General features: G+C 43.4%; 1 protein-coding gene across 1 annotated transcript in view; it reads right to left on the bottom strand.

The window, feature by feature from the left end:
* ROR1 (receptor tyrosine kinase like orphan receptor 1) overlaps nt 1-22,697 on the bottom strand; it is a 55,247-nt gene that overhangs the window by 19,764 nt on the left and 12,786 nt on the right. Inside the window, exons 2-3 of the mRNA XM_082483607.1 lie at nt 22,163-22,450; nt 20,997-21,027 (exon numbers count right to left, since the gene is read on the bottom strand). Of these exons, the coding sequence (XP_082339733.1) occupies nt 20,997-21,027; nt 22,163-22,450 (319 nt within the window). The remainder of the gene's footprint in view (nt 1-20,996; nt 21,028-22,162; nt 22,451-22,697) is intronic.

Raw genomic sequence — 22,697 nt, 5'->3', positions numbered from 1 at the left:
GTAACATTCAGTGACACTGGAAGACGGCGGTGTAAAGCCCGCACAGGGTTACGGTGTGCGTGCAAAGCCAGACTGATTTATGAACATTTTACCGACTTGAAGAGCAAAAGCAAAGAAATGCTATATTATCTCCGACAAGATCTACCAAGTGGAGATGGAGTAGCTTTGGCTCTGTGTGAAGACTGTCCAGACACTTTATTCACTTACAAAGAGAAAGGCATTTTGTCTTGCTTAAAGAAAAAAAGTTCTACCATAGCACTACACTACTCAGAGCTGTTTATCGAAATCATTTATATCCAACAGCAGAGTACTGATGGGAAAGTGCAGCCAACGTTGCCTCCTTTAGACAACCAAGTGCTTTATACCCTTCTCTTCCAAGAAAAAACTGCTGCTCGCTGCAGCGGGACAATGGAAGTGCGAGTGGATGGCTCTGCTCCCGGCACGGGCAAGTCCCCTGGGACAGCTGGGATCCGCACGGCGCAAGTCCCCCCCCAACAGCCAGGATCCGCACGGCGCCTGGGGAGACTCCTCTGCCCTCTCAAGAGTGGCACCACAAGGGCCATACAGCTACAAATCTGCAACCTACAATTGGGGTTATGGAGGGTGTTGCTTTAGAAGGGTTGGGTTCATAACGAACGCTGATAGGTGACAGCACAGAGGGAAGAAACATGCTCTGGAAAACTTTGCAGTTAATTAAAAGGGGTATCAATAAATTAGTTTTATTATTACATATATCCAATACACCCTCTCTATAGGCATTAATGCTGTATAAATTATTCCTACGTTGTTAAAGAAAATGTATTTTGTTCTGTACTCGTGTTCCAGCGTCACACAGAATAAAACGAAAAGAGTTTTTACTTGGCAGATATCCCTTAAAGCAAACAGATGAATAATATTCTGTCATACTTTCCAAAGAGCAAAACCCAGTTGCTTGTGCCTCGCTTTGAAAATGGGACCATATTGGCTCTGTTTCATAACAATATTTCAGAAATGTGAGGGCTGCATTTTACTTTGCTAAAAGAAGAGAATTGCCCAGACTTGCACGTCACTGTGTAATTTACGGAAAAGTTCTGTGTAATATAAGCTATTGCTGCTTTGACACCCCTTTTAAGTCACAGGGCAGCGAGGGTTTAAATGGTTCACTAGAAAAGCATAGGCATAAAATATAAAATTAATAATGCTGTCCTTTGACACCATTAAAATTACAGTCTCACAGCACCACTGATACACCTGATTCCTAAAAAAAAGAGTTCAATAAGCAAATCATGATCTGCCTAAGTAACTACTTAGTTAGTTGTTAGCTCCTATGCCAGACTGATAGCTGGTTTAACATGATGGGTAAAGCATCCAAAATGAATGTGAGTTTGGGATGCTGGCTTGGCACGTGGGATGGCACCACGTGGCCCGGGCCAGCACTGAGGCCACATTATGGCCATTCGCCACTAAAACTGGGACAGGCAAAATTCCCTGACACCCTCTCCCCCACCAAAAAAAAAAAAAAAAAAATCTTACAATTACCCAAACAGATTGGTGGGAGCGTTTCTCAGGGCTGTATCTCGTTGCCCTCTCTTCCCCCAGTCGGTTCTCGTTAGAGGATTTCGGTGCTGAAAGGAGGCAGGTTTGTGCAGAGACATAAACATCACTGGTGAGAGCTGACATGTGTTTTCTACTAACCTCATCTGGGCAGCGCGGCAGCATCCACAGTTTTGGAAGCTTAATAAAATACATCTCTCATGCAATTAATCCCTTGGCAAGGACGCACTGAAGCAATTACTGTGTGTTTTTCTTTGTCGTCGTAAGAAAGTTTTACAGCGTCTCTATCAAAATGACTCATTTCAGGGAAGCAAAAGCCACCAATAACGGTGGCCATGAATTTGATCTAAATACTGACCCAAAATAAATGAACTAGCTGGGACGTTAGCCTCGGAGATTCACTCTTTTTCTCCTCTTAAACACTTTATAACAATCTCCTTTTCCCTACCAAAACTCCTCCTGCGCAGTCGATAGGCATTCCCGCAAGCCAGGGTGCGAGCCGGCCGCGCTTGCTCGGCAGCTGCAGCTGGTTAGGAAACGACCCCGGTAACAGCGTTTGGATCTTTCCTGGCAGATTTCTTACATCATTATTCAAGATGAACTGCAAATCATATGCTCGTAGTTATGGAAATGGCAGGAAACTTCTTGCACTTATGTTTTTTGTTTGACAAAGCTATTTTAAGGTTACGTTTGGAAGGTTGGTTCGTCCAAGTTTCTAGATGCAGAGGAAAAAAAAATGTAAAATGTTTATGAAGAGCAGTCAAGCAGGATAAGATTACAAGTGCTAAACGTTGCCTCTTCTATCAAACCTTTGTACTGCACAGCAAAACACACTCCCTCCTGCTGGATTCCCTCATGGAGCCGCAATGATCTCACACACACGTTCCTTATCCACCTCTCATCAGGCATTAACCTTTAGATAAGGAGTTTTTGATGGAACGATCATCAGCTTCACCCCATAAATCGGCTGCAGCCGCTCTGCCCAGAGCGATACCAGACTCCCGCTCCGCCCCACCGGGGCTCCGGCCCTTGGTTTGACAGCCCTCGGAGTGGAAGGACAGGACTGGACAACTCCACATCCACATCCATCTCCTACAGGGTGAGAGAGCAACCCTCGGGCTCTGCGCCGGGAGGCTGGACGCGAAATAAGACAAACGGGAAGAGACTTTCTCTGTCTAAGTGCCTCAGCCCCATCCCTCAGATTTTTGTTCAAATCCCTAATAACTGCAACCCTTTTGAAAGCACATCTTATGAGGAGTCTCAAAGCGTCCTACAGCCCAACTGCCGCATCTCCACCAGCCCCCCACGCCCAACCATCACGGCTTGGAGCAGGTCTATTTGTACGAGCGGTACCACGCCACCAGATCCGATGGAGCTCCTTCATCAAACATCTCATTGCTTTCATACGCACGAAAAGCGTTTAAGTGACCTATTTGACCAGGAAGCTGATGTTCCCCTGGGACTGTTCTCCATCATTGCCATATGGGAGAGTTACTACAGGTTTGCACCACTTTTCCGCATAGGAACGAGAGAATAACACACCCTTCTGCCTCTCGGGGTATGCCAGAAGGATATACATAGGTCAAATCACAAAGATTTAGATTGTATTCAGTCTCTAGTTAGGTAAAAATCCCCAGGGCTAAAGAATTTATTCATTATTTAGTCACGTGAAGTTACGCAGGTTGCTCAGATTTCATTGACCAATAAAATACATTGCAGATTACATTGTGCATCGCCCCCACAAATCTGATTTCCCCTTTAAAATACAGAAAAGTGCACCTCTGTGATATATTAAAAAAAGAAACTTTAAATATAAAAGAAATATAGTCAAGGCTAAGTCATCTTTCAAATGGCTTGATCTGGACATTAAGGGCTTTATTCCCCAATATTTTACATGCACGATGGTGCCTCAGAGCAAGTGTTCATGCAAGTGATACCACATGAGAAGGTCTCTTTACGCTACAAGTGGCTTTAATGCATGAGGAGCTGGGTCCTCCAAGGAGCATTGGTTTGAGGAAACAGCAGGGACAAGGCTACTTTGAACCCCTGCAATTAGAAGAGGGTGAGAATAATAAAAAAGGTTTTAAGTAACACCTTTCCGTTTGCTTTACATTAAATCTCTTTTGTCAGATGTCCTTTTTTTAAGGAAAAATTAACATTTTAAATTTTCCAGTTAGCATTGCTAATGATTCCTGTCTCTCTCACAACTGCTTATTAATTGCTGACGACTGAAACTGCTCAAGTGTTCAGGAAAAGAGATTTTCCTTGCTACTGTATGATACACACCTACCTTTGCAACAGGACAATCAGAGCTTCTGGAATACATAGGAAACAACACACATTCATAAATGAGAACATCAAAAATGAAAACATTTAATCCAAAGGCAAAGACAATTTTTTGCAGTGTTAACACAGACTATTTAAATAACATGGGAAAGTATCTTCATTTTCAAGCTGTTTTTCCATCCTATGCATTATTTTTTTTATTTCTCTCCTATGGAAGGACACCCAAACTTCCCATTCTCCAGCGCCGTGTCTTAAAGACCTGGTTTATTCTCTGATAAAACTATTGAGAATTGTTCTTTGCTGGGAGGGACTTCTTACAGAAAGCAATATCCCGCTCCTTTCTGGGCCTCAGGACGCTGCAAATACAGCTTTGAACTATTCCTGACTGACAGAAAAACTTGTAAGCACCAAGAGTCAATATTGAGCACTACAAAATGAGTTTCAGAACTTCTGCAGCCCATTTTCTCTCTCACTCGCTCTTGCCTGCTTTACCTTATTTTCTGAAGTCACAGCTTTATTTCTGCTCTTCCCTCCCCTCTCCTTCCTTCTAACATTTAATTTGTCTTATGTGACTCAAATAGGTCTTTCTTCTGGTGACCTAATATTTTAACCTTAAGCATGATGGAAAACAGACTTCACAAATCTGACACTTGAATTAAAAGTGAAACACATGCCTTGGCCCAAGTTAATTAAAAATAATACATATAATGTTAGCATGTTTGAACTATTATCTGACCATCAATAACTGCTAGAGTCCACGATTGCTACAAAAAATAACAGTAACCACCGTAAGCTCAAATTTACCGCAAAAATCAGCTAAGTTACTTCTCCTTTTATTGAACACAGGGGTACTGGTACGGACTTCAGCACACCAGTAGCCGAACACGAGCCCTGTAGCTGCCCCCAGTGTTAAGTCAGATATCAATAATTAATTGTCGATAACTGATTTTACAGGCACGGAGCCTTGTTCCTCTCCACGTGGTAAGTCCTGCTCTGACGGGAGAGGGGAGAGGCCAGGCACTGCAAAGTAAGGACACGGGATAGAGAGCAATTACAAGAAAAAAGATGATTTGAAATTCCGGACTCCTTTAGAAAATCTAGCGGACAACATATTTTTCTGAACGGCTTTCCTACGAATTATGTCAAGCGTTTTTCTCGGCTGACGAGCAGCCCGGGGGTTGCTGGGTTTATGAGCATCATACTCGTACTTCGGCTGGGGGCAGCTGGTAAGTCCAAAACCGTTTTAAGCAGTTATTGAAATAGCTGGTCAAGTTTAACAACTGTGAAAACATTCAAAGTTCACGTAACTCGCAGGTCTATCATAAATTCTGCTCCTGACACACATAAATAGCGGCTCCTCAGCTGGGAATAGCCAGTCTGCTTTAAAGGGTACCATGAGTTATATTAAACGGAGAATGCCTTGTGAAAAAGATTGCTTTCGAGATAAGAAACTCATTCTTAAGACAACAAACACGAGTGAAAATATGCTTCAGTGAAAATTAAGATCTGTCCATCCATTCCCTAACGGTAATCGGATAAGGCACGGAGAACTTGTTTGTTTTCTTTAAAAGCATTTTGCCTCTCTACGCAGGCCCCACAGACCAGCGTGAAGCAACCACACTTCAGTAACCCTCTTGGGACCAAAATATTCATATTTTGGTTAGCCTTGAGAAGGATGCCCAGCCCTAAATTCTGAAAATCCTGATTTGAAGGAAGGGCTGTGTAAAACCGGCAGCTTTCAACTCAGAAATGCGCCAAACCCCTTCTAAAACATTTGTTCTCACAAAAAAAAGGCAGGCACTGCCTTTTCCTCCTTGCTACCCCAAAAAAGTGAATACGTTGCCACACGCCTTCCTGCCTGTTTTCTGGCAGCAGCATTGAAAGGATTATTAAGTAAATTCTGACCTCTGTTTTTTTTATTTATTTTTTTTTTTATTGCGGTAAATAAAGGTGGAAACATCTAATCTTGCAAGGCCACCCAGTTCAAAAGCTTAAAGGCTTCGTCTGAACAATTCAAAGCCCAGCTTGCCTGCAGTAAGGTGTTTGCAGAAAACATGTAAGATAATGCTGCTTTGCAGCTCATTTACAGCCAATAATTGGTACTCAAGGTGAAAAACCCACCCGCCTCCCCCCATAACCAACACCATCTTTTTTATGAATCAAATGGTGGAGGAAAGAAAAGGTACATATTTTTCTGGACTTGTCCAAGTTTGCAGGATATGCAATTTATTGATATTTAGCAACAAATAAAATTCTCCCAATTGCTTTCTTCAGTTTTATTTTATCATTCCAGTGTGTCAGCAATTGAGAATAGTAATTTGATCGAATTTGGCATTAGAAGTAATGATGCTAACCTGCCGCTGTGAACGGATCACAAATTTCTAAGACATTTTACACATCATTACTTGGGTACTTTGATGCAAATTATATTCAGGGTACTCATAAGATCGGTTGTACCACCGCTCAGTAAGAAAGCGTGGCCGTGTCTCAGCACGGCGTGGTGGGCTGAGCTGCGCAACACCAAAATTTGAGCTGTGATTCTGAAATTAATTGGTATTGATAAGGTTATATGCATGTTATGTCTTATATTAAGGCATTCTCTCACTGGAAAAATATTAGTTAAGATAATCGAACCCTGTCTACAACCTTGTTTTAATAAAGTCTGTCCTGGCATACTTTTGCAGTTGTACTTTATCAAATCTAAAAGCTGTTTTTTATCTTTGAGTAGGTGAAATGCCGGTTTGTACCAATACTAACTCTTATCGTAGTCTGGTAATATAAAACATGTATTTTACAACTGCATAAAAAATTAAATAAGGATTAAGCCAAACATCCTTTAAAAAGGCATGCACACATACCATCCGTGCAGCAAAGCAATTTACGCACAGTGTGTGTGAGACAAAAATCAAAGGCAACACTGGTATTTATATACCCTTGCTCCTTTTATCCTGCTGAGGAACTTTATTTTGGCATGACCACGATTGCCTATTTTGTCTCACAAAAATGCCTTATACGCCAAGGATGGAGTAACATTCCTGGGTTATTCACACTGAGGAAAACTATGGAGCAGCTCTGCAGAAACCCGTGGAGTTCCTCTGGGTTTATCCCCACACAGCTGAGATCAGACTCGGAAACAGTCGCAGCTCCTGATGCCAACTATTGCCCCAAACACAGCTCCCAATGCAACGCAAACATCTCCAGATCATTCCTTCACATTTGTCACTGCTAAAATAATATTTTCTCTCTTTATCTTTTGTTCCTTTCAAATCTGCAAAAGACAGTACACTCATGGAAGGTCAGATCCTCATCTGCTACTTGTGCCTGGGCTAATTTGCATCCGTTGAGGAGGAAAAACTGACACCACCAAATTTTAAATAACTGCTAAAAAATTACCATGAGAAGCAAAAGTCAGACAAGGAAATTGTTGAACCTTGCATAGCTGCAAACAGTACAGAAGAGGCTTTCACTCTGCTTTTCAGTCCAAGATTAAGAGATTCTGCTGCAATTCATATTTGTTTCTCGCAAGATGGAAATGGTGGAACTGTCAACAACAACACAGAGCAAATGCATTTATTTACATATCAGATAAATACAACAAAATAGTTTCTATTGCAAAAGTAACTAACGAAGACATTAGGCAGCACCTACTAAAACCAGAGCTTTTAAACATAGGTGGGTGAAGCCAGTTTGCATCCAAGAATTGTAAAAGACAACGTTCCCATGATCTCTTCACGGCTGTTGACTTACCCAACCGACCGGCAGCCTTTACACCGTGGAAAGACCCAAGTGACTCCACACCCGCTGGCCTTACGCTGTCCAAGACAAAACAGTGCAACGGCCAAAACGAAGCCCAAACAACCCAGGATTTGAGGCGGTAACAGAGCTGGCGGCCAATTCCCAGGAGCTTACGGAAAAGAGACCTCTCAGACGTGCTTTGGCAAAGTGAGGAGTTGGGTTGTAAAGATAACAGTGTTTGTATATTTAGAATCTTAGAAAGGCATTTGACTCGGCACAGCACAAGCATGGTCAGAAGTTAAAGACAGATAAAATAACATGACACTTCTTTTTTTTTTTTTTTTTTTTTCCTTTTTTTTTCCCAAGGATGTGCCCTAGTTCATTCAAAACCACCGAATTAGGAACGTAACATACCCCAGAGAAGTCCTACAGCCTGTGTAGTCCCCAGGATGGCTAGATGGAGGACCGCAACATTCTGTTCTCACCTCTAAAACCTCCAAATCTCTAAACTAGCTGTGAACCTTGAAAGGGGATCAGCTTGCTAAGTGTTCTTGGCGCTAATTGCCGGGCAGAACTGTGGCAAAAGAATGTGCCCATTCATCTTGAGCAAAATCAGGAGTGAGAGAAAATTTATTTATTTAAAGTAAATTTACTGACATGAGAAATTTGCCTGGAAAACTATGGCAGGGTAACATTTGCGATTAATTTTTGCTTAACACGGATCTTTGTTGGCTCAGGCATCAATAATAGCATCCAACTAATAACAGGTCAAATGATAACTGCCTTCCTTCCCCACCGAGGTAACCACACATATTTTCCTGTTAACAAGATCAATAAACTTGACACATTCTGAATAGATGATTAACTCCTTTTACAGTATTTGAAGCCGTCCAGGGTTATTGCTTTGAACGGCCAAAGCTAGAGCGTCATGTGTGTTTTCAATTATCAGGATAAATAATGTAACACCTTATAATCGTCTTCCTCGCACTTAATGATTTTGTGACGCAGTAACACAAATTGCGATTAGTAGGTAACTGCCTACAGGCGGGCTGTGCAACGATGTTATCTTTATAGGAAAAACTCGTTTTGAAGCTTTTACACCGTACTGCAGCAGCGAAAGCACCATGGGGCAGTACAGATTTATTCCCATTTTTAATGTTTTTACTAGACTGAATAAACACTTGCCCCAAGACTGAAACCACTAGTTCTTCTAAAGGCTACGGAAGCCCAGGGTAAACTCTTGAGTTGAGCTTGGCGTGATTGACACGTCCTCACAACAAGGAGCTGCACTGTTAGTTCGGGGTGAGGATTGTTCCCTCCAGCTTCACCTGGGCTTTCACAGCCCCTTCATGGTGGGGCTCTTGCTCACCACGCTCCTGCTGTTGGCTGATTACAGTGTGGCTGCCAATGGCATTGGGTGGCCCTTTTCAATTGCTGATTTTCAGGTGGTCTTCACAAGAGAGTCCCATTTGAGTGTGGGGATGCCTGAAGCATGGCTGTCCTCATCCTCCCCCAGAAGTGGAGGGGTTTGCTCCTGCAGGCACCCTGGGCCAAGTTTTACGAGGAGTGGCTGAAGGAACTGGGGTTGTTCAGCCTGGAGAAAAGGAGGCTGAGGGGAGACCTTCTCACTCTCTACAATGACCAGAAAGGAGGGTGTAGCAAGGGAGGTCGGTCTCTGCTCCCAAGTAACAGGTGACAGGACAAGAGGAAACAGCCTCAAGTTGTGCCAGGGGAGGTTTAGATTGGATATTAGGAAAAATTTCTTCAGCGAAAGGGTTGTCAAGCATAGGAATAGGTTGCCCAGGGGAGGGGTGGAGTCACCATCCCTGGAGGTAGACGTGGTGCTGAGGAACATGGTTTAGTGGTGGTTTTGGCAGTGTTAGGTTGATAGTTGGACTTGATGATCTTAAAGGTCCCTTCCAATTCTATGATGATTCTATTCAAGGTGGAAGAAGAAACACCTCATAATCACTGAACCATTTGTGAAGTCAGAAGATCCGAAGATACATTAGGGGTGGTTAAGGAAGGAAAATTTGCAGCTGCCCGGGCAGCGATTTCGAGGGACAAGCAGCGATCCAGCACACGGCTCCGGGTCCCAGTCCTGGGATGTCTCATTAGGGAAAAGCACAGGCTCAGTGCCGAGTCCATCTGAAGGGGGAGGAGAAGCACAAAGTGCCCAAGGGAAGGAGGGCAGGAAGAAGGAGGCTACATATGGACAGAGAGGACTTTCCACGTGCGTGAAAGAGAGCCGAAGACAGAAAACAAATCCATCAGGCACAGGCCACAGACACTGCCTCTCCCCCTTCCGCTACCCACACTTTGTGTGCAATACTGTAATTATTATGATGTCTATTTTTTATTCTCTTGAATAATTGCTACCACGAGCCATCAGAGCTTTCACTACCCTAATGCTTCAAATGTTGCATCTTAATTCTTTTTTCACTGGCGGCGAGGCTGGCAGCTAGCAGATAAAACAAAAACCTGCTTGAAATTTTGCCCAGAGTTGAGGCACGGCATGCCATTACGATCTGACGAACCTCCGACAGAGCCCTCATTGCTCCTCCTTTTCTCCGTTCCCCATCAAGGCAAACTGAAGATAGCGGAAGAGGATTTGTTTAAGGAATATCACCAACAGCGGGGCACTAAAGAAGAACAAAATGAGAACGAGATTGAGATTTGCCCACTGAGATTTTACTACCTGGTTATGCAGGATATTTTATTACAACCACAGAAACATTATAGGCCTGTAAATAGGATTTCCCTTATAATTATAGGCCTTACGGCGTAGGGGAATCTCACTGTACCTTGGAAACTACCTCAGACATTAACTGGTTTCTGAAATGTTTGACGATTTCCTTATTTCACCCCTTACACCTGACCAACTCCCATGGCTGTGCAAGCAGCCAGAAAACCAGAAAACTGCTGTAAAGGCACTCGGCCACCAGAAGTCGCATTTTTTTGAGTAAAACAAGACCATACAAGACTTAAACAGGCTTGATCCATGTGACAGAAGTTCCATTTTCTCTTTCAGAAAATCATAATAAAGATGACTGACTCACAATTTCATCTGTCAGTTTTCTTAGTTACATTTAACTCCTTCCGTGACAGCTAGAAATCGTCTTATAGCAGGTTGTACAATTATTTCCCTCTTTTCCTCCTACATCTAAAGCCCTTGACCCCCACCTCCCCAGAAACACCACCTGTACACATTGGGCAACAGTGCTAAGGAGGCAACAGGCAGACAAGAGAAACTCAAGTAATGTATTTTTCTGCAATCCCACCGCTGGCTGGTGGGGAGGGAAATAAACGGGGGTTTCCAGTCTTTTAGCTTTTTGTTGTGTTTTTTTTTTTTTCCTTTTGTTTTGTCTTTTAACTGCTTAAGATAGACCAGCAAATCCCCAAAATATAATAGAAAGCTCCAAAAGCCTGGGACTGGGAGGGAGGAGGCTCAGGCACCTGGGCTATATTGTAAAATATGCCCTTCCTCCCCAAAACAACAGTATCCATCTCTATTTTAGCAACTCTTAGATGAAGAGCCATTGAAGAAGGCCCTGTGTTATAAATCTATGCAAATAAAAAACCAGACCAATAATCTCTGCCAGAAACTTTAAGACACCGTGTTGTCCGAGCCTAAAACAAATCAGGTCTAACCCCACGTGAATCAGAGACACTCTAAAATATAATTTTTTATTTGCCCTCTTTCAGGACAAGACATACATTCAGGGCAAGTCCTTTCCAAAATAAAGCAGCACAAAGACAGGCTCTGTTGAGCCAGTACTGTAACCTGACCCGGTCCAGGAAGGGTGAAATTAATTGTAATATTGTCAGATCTTGCCTCACAGCCTTTGGGCTCAAAGAAATCCTTGTAAGCCATTTAAATTGCCCTTATGATTAGAGGTAAATGAGAATTATTTTTTTTTGTTGAAAATTGTCTCAGAGAGAAAATATCATCTTCTGAAAACCGGAATGTTTGACAGAAACACGGCGGTTTGGACAAAATTGCTTCTGCAATCTTTTAGCAGCTCCAGAAGGAGTTTTGGGGTTGGCCTCAAAATAGCTGTTATCTGGAATGGCCACATGAAATATGGGAAAACCAGGTTCTACCTCTGCTCTAAGGCAGAGCCAGCGTCTTCCTCCTCTCAAGTGAGTATATACTGCCTGTGCAACATTTATTTTCTAAGAAAAATGCCTAATGGTCTCAGCTTCATTTCATCGGGGAATAAAACCAAATACTAAAGGCTCAGTATTTTTAATCAAATCCAATACTTTTTTCCAAATAGTCTTAGCTGCAGCCTTAATGTGGAGCTTAGTAGCACGGGTCTTCTGTCCTGAGGTGGACTGAACTCCTACCCAGACAACTTCTGCCAGGGAGCTCAGTGGGAAAAAGGCCTCTGTGTGACATTACGGATCTATAGCATTAAGAGGAACAATACTTGGCAGCTCTGGCTATTTGGTTGAACTCACAAGACTCAGTTTATTATCAGACGTAGTCAGACACAGATTACCAACTGTGAATAATCTTTTTTTTTTTTTTTTTTTCTGCAACAGTTAAAGAATATCTCCATAAACACAAAACCCTGAAGGCTGCAGGAGACAATCAGGGTAAGACATGCGACTTTTCAGCCTTTCCTGATTTTTTTTTCCCTTTCTGTTGCCAAACAGAAGAAACTTCAAAATGATCATCATTTTATTCCTTTTTAAATAAATCAGGAAAATACGCACACAGTGTGTAACTCAGGGTCAAATTATATAATTACAGCATTTCTTTAAGTGTTTGTAAAAACACTGACAATTGAGACAACCAATTAGAGAAAGGAAAACCTATCCTCTGTCCGCACTTTATGCCTCAGCCCCCCCAGGTTCCTGCGAGGGATTTGAAATGTCCCCTGACGCACAGTGTTAAAAAATGACAAGAAGGCATCTGAGCCTAGTTTATGACGACAGCATAAATTCACCCTTCAGTGTTACCCTCAGCCTTTATCAAACACGGTCAAACGAGCTCAGTGCAACAGGACTAACGCAGCAGGGCCACACGAGCATGCTAGAAAGCAGCTACATATGAAAAGGCACAAGACCGGATCCAGTATTTCCAAAAGGCTGAAAGCTGAGCACTCCCTCAGCCACTAAAAGCAATTTCATGTTTTCATCTTCGCTTCCACTGTGGGTTGTAACACACACACACACACACACACCCCCGCCTGCCTCCTCCGGACCGCTGCGGGCACCTCGAGAAACTCTTTCACCGTATAAAACACACCCTACCTACTCTTTCTTTTTTCCCTTCTGTTTGGAAGTGCGGTGGGAATTAGCACAAGAACTGTGTTCCCACTCCTCGAGGAAGGCCGCCGCGCCGAGCTGAGAGCTGGTTTTGCCAAGCAGCGAAACGGCGGTGCTTGAGTGCTCGTCCTTCGGTACCAGCGGGCAGCGGCGGCTGGGGCACGATGCTGCACCATGCCGCCGGCGTAGACGTGGGCTTGGAAAGGACACGGTGAGCAGGCAACGGAGCCGCTCATAAGCAGACAAGTTGGCTTCGTGACGAGGGGAACGGAACGCTGGGGTCAAGGTTTCAACTCCCCCACTCTCCCGGGGTCTTGCGACAACTCCTGGGTGCAACGTCAGGGGTTACTGACTGTGCAAGTGGGTCGTGTTAAAGCCCCGTAGAAATCAAAGTACAAACACTCTTCAAATACTGGCTGTAGCGTTCCACAAAGGCCATTTCTATACCAAACATTTATTTGCATATGTAGTTGCTATGGGTGATCCTGTGCAGAATGAAAACAAACCCAGTTCTTAACAGCACACTGTCTTTTCCCTCGTATTACAAAAACGCATTAGGGAACTCTGGCTCCCGATGTCCAAGTCATAACGTACTTTACTCATTTCTCCCTCCCCACTTAAAAAAATATTGACCTCAGTGTAATTAATTTGTTTTCAGATAATACAACTATGTCTCCATATTGTGTCATACCTTTCCTTTGTGCCGCAGGACGACAGCAGGGCTTTCTGTTTGCACTGCCGGCAGATAAGAGTGGAACACTTCAGCTAAAATTTGTGAAAATATTTATCAGATGCCCTTTCAAAAGTGAAAAGCACTTTCTAAGGTCAATCTTTCTCCACGCTACAAGCCAGTTTCTCTTCTGTAGACTTACCACAGAAGAACAAAATACAATTTATCCCACTTCATTAGTAAGAGCTGGGTAAGAGCTCTGTGGCAAAAAACTCGGATTTTTGCAGCATTGCTCACATGAAAACCAGCGGACGACGCACGGCCGCAGCAGACAAGAACAATAAGCCAGTGGCTCAGGATTTGGCAGGCTCCTCCAGAGACAGAGCTCCATTCTCTGTCCCGTCCCAGGCTACACACGCAATAGTTTGGGCACATCCCCACAGGGCATCAAACGCAGAGAAGGTGACCGGTGTGGCTGTGGCTGCGTCTGAAGTAGCACAAACGGCTGCAGTTAAGGCAACCGAAACACACCTTTAGTCTTACTCTGGCTCAATTTCCCGAATGTGGTCTGGGTGATAAGAGGAGGTAAAGAGGCAAAGGATCCTGGGATTCTCAGATAATGTGTATATTTAGCTACGTAAGTACCCTGAGGTAGATAAAACACACGAGAATACTGTCTGTAGCCAATTCATGTAATACAAGACACAAAGATGGCTTCCTAAATTCTATACTACATTTACCCAGAGGTTTTCATTGATTTTTGCTTGTTCAGGAAAGCCCAAGAGCACGGCCCCTCCTAAGCCCTACACCCTGGCGCCTCCGCAGTCACATTACTGCCCGCGACGCCACAGGAACATCGCGCAAAGAAAATCGCAGCAGAATAATCAGAACAAGGGAAAAGGTGAGACAGTGGCACAGCAGATAAGTGTGCACCAGATCAAAGACCCAGTGAAGAGGACACGTCCAGCTCTGCCGGGAAACATTTCATTTCCCCGACTGGCAGGCTCGCAGCAGATAATCTGACTCTCAGACCCTGGCAAAACTAAGGGAGTATTATTTTCACTCGAATGAAGTAATGAAACAGAACGTAACATGGTTTCTGTCAGCATCAGCCACTCAGACTTCATCTTCCTACCGCGCGATTTTTTTGCACAAATGTATTTATATTGGCCTCCACATAGAATATCCCACTTCAAGTTTGCGTCTCAGATCCTACATGCCGTACGTACAAGCTGTGGCACCGACACGCAGAGGGGCTATAAAAGATCCCGCCCCAAAACTCGTGGGACACACATTCAGTCCTCATTCCAAATTTCCACTGAGGTAGTTTCTGTGACAGCCACAAAACATGTTACAGGACTGGAAATCAATACTCCTCCTTCACCGAGGGGGTTCGGGCTGGTGCCCAGCGTGGGCGCAGGAGCCCCGGGGCGCCGTGGGCAGGCAGCGGGAACCAGTGGGGAGGTCAGTCTCGGGATGCTGCCGGAGTGGCTCTCTGGTGAGTCTACTCTTGCCTCTTTATCGGCATCTTTTCTTCCATAAAATTTAGCTTCTACAGCCAAAAGGGGAAAGTCTCTCTGTTACTCTGTGAAATCCACAATCAGATACGCAGTTGGCCGAGTCTCACCTGGACGCTGGCCAGTGGTTACGCGTTTTCTCGTTGAAGGAACCGTGCCGACATCCAGCCACACAGAGCCACTGTATAAAAGATCTGTTTCACTAAAAATCCCAGATGTGTTTAACCAAAAAAAAAAAAAAAAAAAGAATCTTAATCACTGAAAAAGAGGATGGGAGAGTCCTGTGGGGTTTGTGGTTTCACAAGCCTTGCAAGCTATTTCTGGGAATCACAAACCCCATTTGATTTTATGAATCAAATACCCCTTAAAATTACAGCCCTCTCCTCTCCTCTTTTCCTCCTCTCCTCTCCTCATTCCCAGTGGTTAAATAAAGAACAAAACAATACCATATTTAGGTTATATATAGAGTGAAGGCTCCGCTGAGAACAAAAGGACTGTTGAAGAGCGGTACTGACACAAGGACTATATATACTCTACCCAGGAGGTGCCAGTCCGTGGTATACACATCCCGGCCGATTTACATTCATACCATTGTCTCTGCCGCGCAGGAACCACTGCACATCCAAGAGCAGTAACACTGATGAGCGAGACAGTTTTCTCCTCTAAAACCTAAACCACCACGTCTTGCAAACACACAGAATACTTCCAAGAGGTGCCACGCTGTTCTTCCAATGTTTCCACCGTAATAAAGGCAAAAGTCTGTGTTGTCGAGTGAAATATTTCACCTGCGGGTTAAGCCTTTTTGAAACATTCTCACAACACAATAAATTGGTTTTGTACAGCTCCGACACAGAATATACAGAGCATTTTCCTGAGCTCTTCCCACTGGACTACACTCCAGCAGGGTTTGTCTAGCTCACTTTCAGCCTGGACCGTGTAAAACGCTATTTTTGTTTTCTTTCCCACTATGGCTCTTGTGGCAGTTCTTGAACAGAGTGCAAATATGCTCCACCTCCTCTAATTTCAGTGACTTGTGCCTAGGATTCCTCCTGGAGTGGGTGAAGCTCAGGGCAAGCACAGGGCCATCGCTCCAGGTAGTGGAAACAATACAGAATGAGAAAAAAAGGACAATAATAACGGAAAAGACTGGGCACACAATCATTTTCCAGGTCAAAGTATCTCTATTGTTACACTAAATTCTCTCATCTCCCGGCATCTGCTGTGCTCTGACCTCAGCCCCTTCTGATTTTAATCTCTGTAGTAACCGGAGAGACCTGAGATTAAGATACACGCTTCTACGTCTTTAAAGGACCAACCTTGCCATGGATGATGGATAAAAAGTGAGTTTCAAAGTGATGTGAAACATGGGTACTTCAAAAATAATGTTAAAGGTATGATCTTTCAGGAAATTTTTAGAAGTGATGGCTACAGCCATGAATATATATGTGTGTACAACATATACAACACAAGTACACACCGACACATGCTGGAAAAAAGTTAGCTAGCAAAATGCTCCCTTTGCTCTTCCTCAAATTAGTCAATGAATTCAATTTGAAATTGCATTCATAAATGCCACAGAAAAAAAAAAGGAGGCTGAATTAGCTGATGGTGGCCTTTTACACTTTGAAATTGCATTCATAAATGCCATGGAAAAAAGAGGAGGCTGAATTAGCTGATGGTGGCCTTTTACACCAAGAGCCAGCAGGACCTGACTTATCTGCCAGAAGAGGCTCCCCTCAAACTCCTGCCTGCTGTGGAGGTGCCCTTGACATCATCCACTTTACGGAAACTATTCCAGTAGTCTGAGAGCCGGAGCCGGCGCGGCCGCCCAGTTCCTGGGCACGCATCCGGACTGCAGGACAGAGGCGTTGGCACTCTCCCCACAGCTCACCCAGATGCTTGTAGCTGGCGCTGTATCTGCAGCACCTTCCGGCGAAACCCAAGATAAAACACTGATTTATTTATAAAGCAGGAGCGTGGGTTGTTTTTTCTTTTTAAAGAAAAGCTTCTCCAAGCTATGTCAGAGACGCAGAGCGCATTAATGGAATGTAACTCGCTCCATGGCCTCGCAGATAAGGGCTTTAAAGCTGACCTTTGCCAAACACAGGAGAGTTAAAAGGAAGGACGTTCAGGTCAGGCAGTGCTTTACACCGCAGCAAGACCTTGCGGTTCTGGATTTCCTTATGGACCACAGCCGTGTGTTTCTGCTGGAGTTTCTTTCAGTCGCTTCAGGCTGATTTGCAAATCAGACTTTTGGCTCCAGCTAACTATAACAGTGCTTAAGAAAAGCAGAAAGAATAAGGATATAACACACACATGAATTATTATGTTATCTAGCATTGCCTGTCTTCTTTTACAGAAGTAATTCATTTAACCTTTTTATTTTTAAGCTACAGTTGGCCCATCTATTTTTCTGCCATCACATCCGCGCAGAACTCTGCACCTATAAATTATGCGGAGAAAAAGTGCTGAGCATATGGATTTTTTTAAAAACATGGCCCTCAAATTAAAACCTTAAATGAACAGAACCTTCCACTCGTGGTAGATTGATAAAGACAACATGGGAAAAGCACGCCCACTGAGAAAGGCTGCTACTTGCCATCGATTTTGTTCATTGCCTTATGATAGCAGAAGAAAGTCATGCTGATAAGGCACAGACACTATCCAAGTACGAGTTTTCATTTCCACGACATCCTTCAAAGTGCTTTCCATATTTAGCCTTCATTTAACCACTATCAAATTATACGATATGTCCCTATGACGACATACGGGAAGTTTCCCTATGTTCAGGGCAACACCAACAGTCAGCCCGTGCAGCAGGGGAAGAGAGACGTGGTCTCCTGTGAATGTATTTTGGGGAACCAAAATCAGCTGGACCCATGGACCCTCAGCCAGTTTACCCACAGCACCACGACCAATGCCCTAATTTTTGAAAAAAATGGTAGGAAGATATTTTCTGACCCAGCTTCCAGGACTATTCCATGAAGGAAGTGTTTGCCCATAGGACTCCCATGACTCTTAAACGATGGGAAGGGAGGTGGACCATGGGCACATCTATCACCCTGGAACTTGAAAATAAAGGCTGGCATGGACGGGGTTAGTTTTCACAGGTAAAAGCAGGTATTTCTCATGACTATACCTATTGTTTATCTAATAGCAATGAGGAATCCTAAAATGGCATCAAGACTATGCAAAAACATAATAGTCTGAGGGCTGATGCATTCGGGGGGTCTCACAGGGAGCAGCATCCAAGTTCTCTTCATATTTGAAGAAATTTGCCATCAAGGTACCAGAAAAATTATGTTTTAATCTCTATAACAACTTAAATAAATTTGTTTTTCAGACAAGAATATATAGCAGAGCTGTACAAAATGTTCTGTTCCCCTGTGCTGAAGAGTACCGCTGCCTTTAACCAGTACTCCTTCAAAGGCTTTTTTGTGACACTTACTTCTATAATGTGGGATCACTCTTACCACAGGCACTTCCACCAAATTTTCATTAATTTCACAGCTACAAATTTGTTCGCCAGCTTGTATGGGGAGAAGGCTATGCATGAGTAGGCTATACAACACTCAAGGTATTGTTTGCATGGAAAGAACAGCAAACAGCGACGAACAGATTTCGAGGCAATTTCTCTCCTGTGTTCCACAACCTGCAATTTCTCTTTGCAATTTTGGTTCATGCAGCCGGACCTAACCCGCTGCTGGCTATCCGTAAGGCTCTTGCACTCATGGCACTGGCAGCAGATATGAACTCGGTTCAAAACGACACACACTGACCTTTTTTTCTTACTCTAATTTAGTATGAGTTCCAAGTTTATCATTTCTTTGTCATAAGCTCCTTCCTGATTCTCTTATTTCAGAGATTAAATCTGGCTTGCTTCTACAGGAATGTAAATGTTCTCCATTCCGTAAAGCAGAGATCCCTCTGCACATTTCTTTGGATACGTTTCTCTCCAATGTTTAGTACAATGTGACCTTTTCCTAGACAGAGCCCACAACTTCCCAGGCTAATGAAGTGTGATTAAATATCTTTTTCGGTTACAAAATTATAAGGCACAATTATAAAGTCAACTATTAAAGAGGAAGTCTCACTTTATTTTCACCTTTTCACACTCTTTGCGTTTGTACCTCTGTATGCCGATGGGCAGCAAATGCTGAACAAAAAATTAAAATCTTAGATTAAGTCGCTTTAAAGCCAATATAATGTTTGATACGGTGCATACAGAAAACAGTGATTGGTTGTTCCACGGATATATGGGCTTTGCACGCAGAATAAGACAGGGCTGTGTAAAGACACTGCTGCTAGAAGGGTGCTCAGCTCAGGGGAGTGTAATACTCCTCGTCTCTGAACTAGCACTCGTGCCACTAGTTTGTTTTTTTCCTCATGGTCTGGATGATGCTGTGTTGACACCGCCTTAGAGCTCAGCCCAACACTCACTGAATTAGAGGGACCGTTTGCTGTTACTTCTCCGTAATTAGGTGAGGCTTTTAGCTAGATAAGTTGTGGTCTTTTTCTTTCTTTTTTTTTTTTTTCAGGAGGTGGGGGCAAAAACCCTACCAGAAAGAAAAAAGGGAAAAAGGTTCCCAAATCTATTTTGTTTTTAACAAGTGAGGCAATCCTGAGTAGCCTAGACAGTGAAATTCCAGCACAGCTCTCTGCTTTCTGTGCTCACACTGCTCTGCTGCGAGTTTCTGACCACCAAGGACACGTTGCTTGACCTTACAAATTTCAGAAACCCCAAACTAGGTGGAAGCAGACACAAAACACTCATCTTCTCAACTCACTAAGTCTCCAAACTGCTAAAGAGCACAACAGTCCCCGCTTCCCACAGCACCACGAAGCTTTCCTCCCCAGAACACCACAATCACAGAAAGAGTCTAAGACGGAGCAAAGAGATCCCCTTCCAAAACAAACTTAGTAACTTCGTGTCAGGTACCTTCAAAAGGGAAGACAAAAGCACATTTTATGATGTTCCATTAGAGGGCATCCTAGCATGTCCTTTTGTGGTCAGATGCTTCCCCTAATTTATACCCTCTGCAATGCTTTGGGAACGATCTGCTACCAGGACAGTCAGCAACATGCAGATCCCCAAACTTTTGCATCCCTTGTAATTGTATTAATAGTTTCATTTTATGTTTTATTTGGTACTGTATTTCTCTTCTAATGGTGCAGCTTCCCCCAGCAGGAGAGGTGGGTTTTCAGTATGGTTCCATACACTTAAGATCCGAATAAGCTGGACACACTATCACAAAATTAATCTGAAACTTCAGAACAGTTGAAGATCACACCTGAAAACAATAAGGGACTATAAAGGGTAAGTTTGACCACGTATCTTGAAACTAGAGGGGAAGATAAATGTACGCTCTCAGAAGCTACCAAAGGCACAAGCTCCGCTGCCAAAGTACAAGGATGTGGCAACTGCACAGACCCAGCAGCATGGACCCAGCAGGACACAGGGGGCTCCAGGATACAGGGAGCTCTTGTAAACACAGCCACTACTCCCACCCAGGTACTCGATCTTCAAAAGCTCATTTTCAAGACAGTTTACTAGTACAGGTACAGATAGATACAGATACAGCCTATGACCATCAGTCCCCTTAAAATCAGTAAGTAGCCCCTCGACGGTAAAATCTACTTATAGTGATAAATATTTTCCAGATTGGGCCGTGACATGTACGAAAATCAGTTTCTCCTCATACCTGTATGTACACTGAAATCAATTCAAAGACTGAAGGCACCAGAGGATCTAAAGGTAATAATATTGGAAATTAAGAAGTCTAGTGTAAGAAATAGGAGTTGACATGATAACATGAAAATATATCTAAGAGACAGATAATTCAGTTACAATAAATTACCATACTATCTGACTTAAAGTGGAACGTAAAAGCGCTCCTGTCACACAAAATGAAAAATGAACTTCTGACTGCTGAAATGCAAGATTAATGAATCGACATAACAGACATGAAACCACTTACGATGATCCTGGACTTGCTGTTGGCGGGGGACCTGGAAAAGTGACAGAAGAAAAACAGTGTGATGAGTTACGGCGAGGTAGCAAGCAGGAAGCTTTCGAAAACCTTTTAAAAGATAAAAGTAACAGTCTGTCATGTTGGATGTGGTTTATGCAGTTTAACAGACGAGTTGCAGTTTCTCAGTACCAAAGACAAGACCGTATCCTGGAGCAATGGTTTTCTGCAAAACAGCGCAGACGAGGACAATAACCAGGTGAGGCACTCCTCCTGCAATTCAACTGTGTCTCCGGCCGTCATAGAAAATCTTACAGCAAACCACAGGAGGCTTGTACAAAAGCACATTGTAACTGGGAAAAAAACCAGCATCATTTCCCCCTATCAATCTTCATTATTTATCAGGGTATTCACCCTAGGCCCGATTCAGATGCGCTGACCAAATTTGTTCTGACCCCAGCGGGCTGTGGCCGGGAGGGTTTCCTTGTTCCTGCCCTCCGTGCTTCTGGTTTGGCAACTACTGGAAGGACCGGGCAGGCTGGAGCGCAAGTTCACTGGCACAGCGCAGGCTGAAAAGTCGGCTGTGGCAGATTTCAGGGAAGTTCATACTAATAAGCATTTGCTCTAGAAAGTGAATTGTGAGATTAAATATTGCTCCAGTCACAAAAAATAAAAATACTCGCTGTTTTCTCCAGGAGTATGCATAAAAGTATCATCGTTCCGATAAAAATCTCCTACATTTCAGATACAGGCTAAAGGACAACCACCACCTTATGAGAGAACACTTAATGATTAATTTCATATTAGAATTTAGAAAATTTGGGAAATTTACGAAAAAAGGCTATGAAACTCATCACATATGTCATTCAGTATGTGTTATTTGTCCAGTTCCTAAGAGGACTAACTAAGAGTCTGTGCAAATATCTTCATCTCAGTGAATCACTTCCCTCTGAATGTGGAGGCGGAGGAGAAGACGCACAAAAGCTGTTTCTTGGTTGGAATCCTCTCAGTTGTAAGATCAGCTTTGAAGGCAATTATCTTAATAGAAACTTTGACTTTGAAGAAAATGTGCCTATTTTACCTGACAGGTACATACGTATATCTCACTAACGTGCCTCCAATCTATACTGCAAACTGCAATTTCTCACCTACTAGAGACAAAGGAGGTCACGTACCAAATTTCACAAACAGCACACCAGTTGTAGAGACAGTCCTTCTGCCGTTAGTCGCAACGCACTGGAAGTAGCCAGTATCTGTAGTGTCAAGGTTCCTTATTCGCAGCCGAGACCCGTAGCTTGTGGCACGGAAGGAGATCCTCCGCGGTTCTTGGACAACCGGAGCATCATTTTTCAGCCAACGGACTGTTGGAGGAGGATTGCCAGAGACTTTACAGTGCAGCTCTGCGGTCTGGCCAAGGGTGGTGGTTATGTTATTCATAGGTTCATCGAGCGTCAAGAAGTAATCTGTTACGTAAAAAGAAAAAAGGGTGAATAAAGATCTCCAGCTCAGGAAACGTCACTTTAAAGAAAGCCCATGCTTGTCTTTGAAGGGGAAACAAAGGAAGTGGCTATCAGGTTGAGTAGAAAATGGTAATACTTGTTAATTGATGTTTCCGGACAGGCGATAGGGCCCACAAAGTTTTGCATAGTAATAAAAGGAACACATTTTGGAATTTCCATTGCACTATAGTAATGCTGTATTTCTTGAAAA

This window comes from Vanellus vanellus (genome assembly GCF_965231255.1).
Source record: "Vanellus vanellus genome assembly, chromosome: 5".
NCBI classification, from domain to species: domain Eukaryota; kingdom Metazoa; phylum Chordata; class Aves; order Charadriiformes; family Charadriidae; genus Vanellus; species Vanellus vanellus.
The sequence above is the reverse complement of the archived record's forward strand: the minus strand, read 5'-3'. Positions and strand labels throughout refer to the sequence as shown.